General features: G+C 41.9%; 1 protein-coding gene across 1 annotated transcript; it reads left to right on the top strand.

Annotated features, from left to right (window-relative positions):
* Positions 1-28: 28 nt before the first annotated feature.
* Positions 29-6,704, top strand: fan1 (FANCD2 and FANCI associated nuclease 1). Its single transcript, XM_022192920.2, has 13 exons — positions 29-1,701; positions 1,798-1,938; positions 2,196-2,397; positions 2,475-2,708; positions 2,800-2,931; positions 3,032-3,140; positions 3,243-3,362; positions 3,458-3,622; positions 3,737-3,899; positions 3,982-4,085; positions 4,158-4,352; positions 4,539-4,667; positions 4,774-6,704. The coding sequence occupies exons 1-13, from the start codon at positions 537-539 to the stop codon at positions 4,909-4,911; spliced, it is 2,997 nt and encodes a 998-aa protein (XP_022048612.1). The 5' UTR covers positions 29-536; the 3' UTR covers positions 4,912-6,704.
* Positions 6,705-6,822: the final 118 nt, after the last annotated feature.

Raw genomic sequence — 6,822 nt, 5'->3', positions numbered from 1 at the left:
TTTCATTTTTATTTATTTTTATTAGTATATCAGGGCTGTATCATTTAGGACTTTAAAAGGGTTATCAGTTTTGATTTTGTATTGTGTCACCATTATCTTTAATTAAAGATACATTTAAAAAATATATATAATAGACTTGGAATGTTTTCCTTATTTCATTTAAATTAAACTTTTGGGTTTCGAAAATATCGATTTTTCTGCGATCGATTTCGACACCCTGAAACGCGTTCTGCGCTCCGCTGGTTATGCCTGAGAAGCGGGACTGTTGTGTTACCAGATGCTACCGGTACGTTAGCTCATGTTTGTACCCCACTGACAGCCTGTATTTTATCGGCAATTTTCGTGTTTTTTGTTTTAGGAGTAGAACACCAAAAGCCGCAAATATGTAACCGTTTGAAATGAGTTAGCATTTAGCTTAACTAGCCTCAAACAGAGCGATAACAGTGTTAACTATTCATCCACGGATAGAGCATGCAGCGAAGAAAAGCTTTAAAAAAACATAGTATCCGTCGAGCAAAGCCGCTATCGCCTCCAACATGACCGAGAGAGCTAACAAAGACAAACTTAGGCGAAGTTTGTCTTTGTCCAAGACCAAGAAGAAAGGCGGTGATAAAGCTGGGATTTCTGCCAGTTCTGCCACCACAACTCCAATCACGTCTTTCTTCAGCAGCCAGCCTCCTCCTAAGCTCGCCTGCCCCCTGTGTGGCCAGCTGGTACCAAGATTCAGGATCAATGAGCACATTGATTTGCAATGTCAGAACTTTGAGAGAGGGGACAGCACTGTCGCCTCAGCAAGTAATAGTGTTGTGTCAAGCACCCAGCTGTCACCCACAAGGGATCTCCCAAAGTCCCCGGAGCTGGATCGAAAAGCAAAAGAAGACGACAAAGAGACCAAGACCAGTCCTTACTTTAAGAAGAGCAACTTTCAGCAGGCGCCACGGGAGATACACAGCAAGACTGTGGTGAGGACCATTGACCTGGGAAGTCTCTCCTCCAAGTTGTCTAGAAAATGTCACAAAGTGCATGAGAGGACACAGACAGAGGATAATGCAGCACTCAATGAGTTACATTCATCTGAGACACTCAATTGCTCACAGAAAGAAAATATTTTAATCCAGAGTGTAGAGGACAGGAATGAGTCTGCAGGGCTTCTAGACACAAGTACAGATGCTCCAACTGCAGTGGGGGATTCATTGTGCTCAGAAAAAGTGCATAACCCTGAGCACAAACCATCTAAATCGGATTCTGTACATGAATTGATTACTCCAAAGCTGCACTCTCCTCCCTCCAAACCAGCAAAGAGAAAGAAGGAAACTGCTACCACAGTTAAGCAGTCTGGCTTCCAAAAGAAAGCAAAATATGAGGAGAAGAGGAGAAAACCAGAGGAGACATTTAGTGAAAGTACAGCTGAGAAAACTGACATGGACCAGCAAAAAGCTGTGCTACCTTCTTCTCCTACTTCTGTTCCACGTTTGAGTGCAGTGGAAACAGATGAGAAAAATGTTGCAGCTATCAGTCATGATTCAGAGCCAGGATCTGGTGCTGAGAACACCAGTGACCAGAACTCTCATCCTCCATATCTTCCCTACTACCTCCGTAACTTCAGGACTGTCCTGCAGGCTGTGCTGGAGAATGAGGATGACAGGATGTTGTTCAACGAGGAGGATATGTCACTCGTACATTCATTTGAGAAGCTATCAGGTATGCTGAAATCTCACTCAGTTATTGCCATAAAAATAATTCAAAAATGACAATAAAATGAGGGCTACTTGCTCATGTGTGTTTTCTCTCTCAAAGTTATGGGGCAGAAGCTATATGTGAGGCTGTTTCAGAGGAAACTGAAATGGCTCCAAGTAAATAAACTGGATTATGAGGAGATAAGCAGTGATCTGGGACCTATTGCACAGGAGCTGGTTCAAAGTGGTTTTCTACAGACGGGTAACATCTCTTATTTTGAAAGGTCTCAGTAGCTCAGTGTTAAATATGTATATTCATATTTTTCCTGCTATTTCTTTACTATTATTGCTGCAGTTACATTTTATCATTGTATTAATTTCACCGTTAAGCTTTAGCTGAATAATACAACAAAATGTTTGGATGAAACTTTCAAGTTACTGAAATACAGACTACCCCAGAGATGTGTATTTCTCATTTTTCTCATTACCGCCTGCCTATGGGGTTTTTGCATTTCAAAGAGAACGAGCTTGAGGACCTATCGGAGGCTCTGGATCTCCTGCCGGCTCCTGAGCTTAAAGCTCTGGCTAAGACTTTCCATCTGGGCAGTTCTGGGACTCAAAAACAGCAGCTCCTCGATGGGCTTCTTCGCTTAAGCAGGCAAAAATCTCTCTTCTCTTTGTCTGCTGGTCAGAACAACATCGGAGCTGTCATCCTCAAAAGGTTAGATGATCATTTACGGTGTTCACGCACAGCACTGGTACTGCAGTTAGCATGACACCCCTGGCTTTTCTTTAAAGGGCAAAGCAGCTCGCAGGTTCCTGTGTGCGTCTGTGTCGTGGCCCTCGGGTCGTCTTTTCTCGCATCCTTCTGCTCTTCTCTCTGACGGACACCATGGACGAGGAGGAGATGGCGGCTGGAGGACAGAACCAGCTCTTTACCATCCTGTTGGTAAACTCAGGACGGCTGGCCTTCCCAGACTACACAGTGCAGCGTGCAGCCAAGGTGTTTCAGGACAGAGAGGACCTCATCAGGTGGGGTAGATCTGAAAGAACTTTTTTTTTTTGTATTTTATCCATGTAGGAAAAGTTATAAAAATACTGATGTTTTTATACGTTATACCAGATATGAAGCTTCCATGAGAGCCCTGCAAGAGGTGGTCCTAGCAATGCAGGCTGGTCAGTGGGAGAGAGCCCTGGAGCTTTACGCTGCTGCCAAAACTTCCTGGCAAGAGATGAGGAAAAACAGTGACCTCAGGTTAGAACTTGTATATCTGTTTATTTGTTTCAGTCCCTGCAAACACAGATAGGGACCTCCCGGTGATTGTGTAGTGTTAACCTTATCATTTATTGGGCAGTCACCAGGAGGAGCTGCCTGTGTTCCTGCGTAGCTTCACTACAGGATGGGCCTACACTCGTATTTTATCCAGAGGGGTGGAGATTTTGCAGAGACTACGTCGCTATGAGGTTTTGTGCACTTATCCATTCACTCTTCCATACAAATTTAAATGTTTATAAAGTTAAATGTGCCACAGTTAAGGGTGTCATGGGTTCACTTTTATGTTACAGGAAGCAGTAGAAGAGCTGCAGTCCTTGTTGTTGCAGTCTGTCTATTGTCCTGACAGCCGTGGACGATGGTGGGACAGATTGGCACTAAACCTTCATCAGCATCTCAAAAAACCTGAGCAAGTGAGCACCACTATCTGTGTTTCCATTCACCTCTTCAGACGTATTCTTGTTTATGTCAGTGTGGAACATTTTTCTTTTTTGCCTTTCACTCTTAGGCTATTAGTGCTATCAGAGAAGGGCTGTCAGACCCTCTGGTGCGCACAGGACATAAACTCTCCCTCTATCAGAGAGCTGTTAGGATGAAAGAATCTCCCAGCTGCAAGAAATATCGCCTACAACTCAGAGACCTGCCAACCATCCAAGTCCAAGACGTCAAGCATGTGAGTTTTTTTGACTGTATGTCAGGGTTTATGAGGGAAAAAAACGTAGTTTTAACTTTTGGCTGTATGTGAAGTAAACAATTTGTTCATTCATCTTTGCACTTTTACCTGGAGGTGACCATTCGAGGACAGCTGTTCCCACATGAGGGAGGCATGGGAAAATCTAGGTTTATTTTACCGTCGAATGATGAGGGGGAAGAGCATGCTCAGGCCACTGTAATATGCTCTGTGGAAGATCTGTCTTTAGCACATTACCGACAACAAGGTTTTGACCAAGGTAAGCAGCTTATTTTTGATCGACATATTTGGATATGCACTGGTTACAAAAAAATAGATGTATGTTTTCTGGGGTGTGTCAGGAATCCACGGAGAGGGCTCCACATTCTCTACATTGTTTGCTCTTCTGCTGTGGGACATCATTTTTATGGAGGGAATTCCAGATGTCTTCCGAAATCCATATCAGGTAATGTAAGCTCTATTTAAGTTTTGTTCAAAATGCTGTAAAAGTTTAACTCATATTTGTTTCCCCCTGCAGACGTGTCCGCTGGATCTTCACACTGACTGTTTCTATGAGAACAGAAAGGAGGCCATTGCGTCTCGTGTTCAGTTACTTACGGAGGCGTCTGTGGAAACGTTGAATAACATGTTGGAAGATGTGTGGATTTCTCAGGAGGGTAAAGTGTGTTCACTGGTTAACTGGGAACGTTTCTCCTCCGTTCAGCAGGCACAGGTATCTACTGTCATTTCTAATAATTAATATTGAGTGTTATCAGATGTACAGGCGTGTTTCTCACATAATGTGTAAATGCGGTGGAACAGATAATACCAAATATGTTTCGATACACTGGTATAAATGCCTAAATATGTTACTGCAGGTTTCCCAATGTTACTAATGTTTATGCACTAATATTTGCAGTCTCTTGTTGCATGCTTGGGCGGAGCCTTCTTGGGTGGAGTAATAGCACTAATGGCAAAAGACTACCGACACTGCCGAGCAGGTTTGCCTGATCTTGTCGTGTGGAACACCTCAGACAACAGCTACAAGGTGAGATCATCTGGAAGAAGATATTTAAGTTTTTTCTGTATATTCAGGTGCTCTGTGCTACCTGATCATTTTAAATGCGGTGATACTAGCTGTCATGTGGTTGTAGCTGGTGGAGGTGAAGGGACCCAATGACCGGCTGTCACAAAAACAGCAGATCTGGCTGGATGAGCTGCAGAAACTGGGCGCTGACGTGGAGGTGTGTCATGTGACGGCTACTGGAGCCAGAGGAGCTCGTCTGGAATAAACGGGCACAGAAGAATTGACTGCTAAAACTTTGCTGCCAATTAATCAGATTGCGGGTAAATTGAAACATCGGCGGATAGATTTTGGTAAAAGGATCTGATTGCTTTTTTCTGATTCGGATCATCAAGGGCAGATGTTAAGGCTGCATCTTATCATGCCTGCTGAGGATTACTGTGGCCTTGTAGCTTTAAGAGAACTGTGAAAATCTTAATCCCAAAAACCTAATTTATGTGCCCAAATAAAAAATGTCATCGTATCTGCACATAGGGTACACCATGTGCCTTGCGACATGTGGTGTTATCATCAGGAAAGCCACTGCCTTCAACAGGAAGAGGTGCATCACGAGATGAGGATCGTCACTGAGAACTGCCAGGATCAGAAATAGCTTGCTTACATTTAATCAGAGCTGAAGCATGACAGAAAATGGATCCAAAATACCACGCTAAACTGATGGTGTTTCCTTTTCTTTGGCAACACTTTATTTTCAGGATCCAGGGTTGCCAAGCAACCAAAACTCCTATTTAGTTGGCTGTTTTTAAATTGCATTACAGCTCCATGAGTTTGTCATGGAAAAAATGACTGTGATGCCTGTGAATATGCAGTTTTGACACAATTCATCAAATGCATCAGTTGATTGCCAAGAACGAAGTCACAGGGCTGCTATTGATGATTCATTATCAATTCACTTGCAGCTTGTTTTTTCCAGTAAATGATTAATCAGTTGGTCAATGAAATGCCATAAAATGAGGAATGTACCTTAACCCTAGATATCAGTTGCTTGTGTGATGTAACTGCAGTCACTCGGCTGCAAAAAATATTACACATGATAAAGATGAACAACAGAAGCCGGACCCTGGGAATGTTATAAGCATTTTTGTTTGACCCTCTGAACCCCAAACCCACTGGCAGATTTGAAAAGAATGTTACTGTATTTATTTAAAAACAATCGCCCAAATTATACCATTTATTCAAGCCAAACACTGAAAACAGAATCGCTGGATTTTCAGTTTTTATAGCTTTAGAACTACTCATCTGGGAAACTTGTGATGCAGTGCTTTATTCTACAGATCTCGCATAAAGAATTGCAAAAACGGCAGTGTTTGCACTCATCTTACTGTGTAAAAACAAAGAAGAGGTCTTCGTCAGTGCAGTCGAGAAGCTGTTCGCCATGACTTACCTTTAACCAATAGGCATGGCAAAAATGTATTGACTTTTTGGTTTAACTTGGCTGAACTGCTGTCTGCTTGTACACAGAGCAGAGAGAAGACAGGGATGGAAACGGAATTAAAGTTTAAGTAGTAAAATAGCAACAGTCTGGATAGTGCAATTTTCAGTACTTGTAACATGAGAGCACTTGGAGAAATGTACATTTTTGACTCAATTTTTACAAATTTTCTAAAATAATCAAAGAAATTCAACTTCCAGTTTTTTTGTGTGTTGTATCGCATTAGACCTGTGTGATGTTACACTGATTTTTGTGCTCTCTGCTTCTGGTAATGGCTGTGCTTCTTTCCATCAAGGTGCAGGACTGAAATGAGGCTACAATGAGTAAAAACCTGACAGGTGCAAAGAACAAAACAAAAAAACACCCAGAAACTGCTTGGGGTTCAGAGGGGTTAAAAGTGGTTATAAAATTAAAGTATTCTAAATTTGATTGCAATAAAATTTTGTGTTTTTCAATGCAACTTTTATACTATAAAATATGTAATGACACTAAAAGCTCTGTCAGTGAGTTCAATTTAAATGTAATATTTTGTATAATAGTAAAAATATTAAAAGATAGCTTTGGTACAATTCTGCTGTTTGCTTGTGTGTCTATAATGGTGGATGAAAAAGATGTATACATATACATATATTTGCACCCAGTCCATGACACCCCTGCACAGACTGCAGTAATGTATGCAGGCCTGAA

Source organism: Acanthochromis polyacanthus, chromosome 8 (genome assembly GCF_021347895.1).
Source record: "Acanthochromis polyacanthus isolate Apoly-LR-REF ecotype Palm Island chromosome 8, KAUST_Apoly_ChrSc, whole genome shotgun sequence".
Taxonomy (NCBI): Eukaryota; Metazoa; Chordata; class Actinopteri; family Pomacentridae; genus Acanthochromis; species Acanthochromis polyacanthus.
Note: the sequence above shows the minus strand (reverse complement) of the source record. Positions and strands in the feature narration are given on the sequence as shown.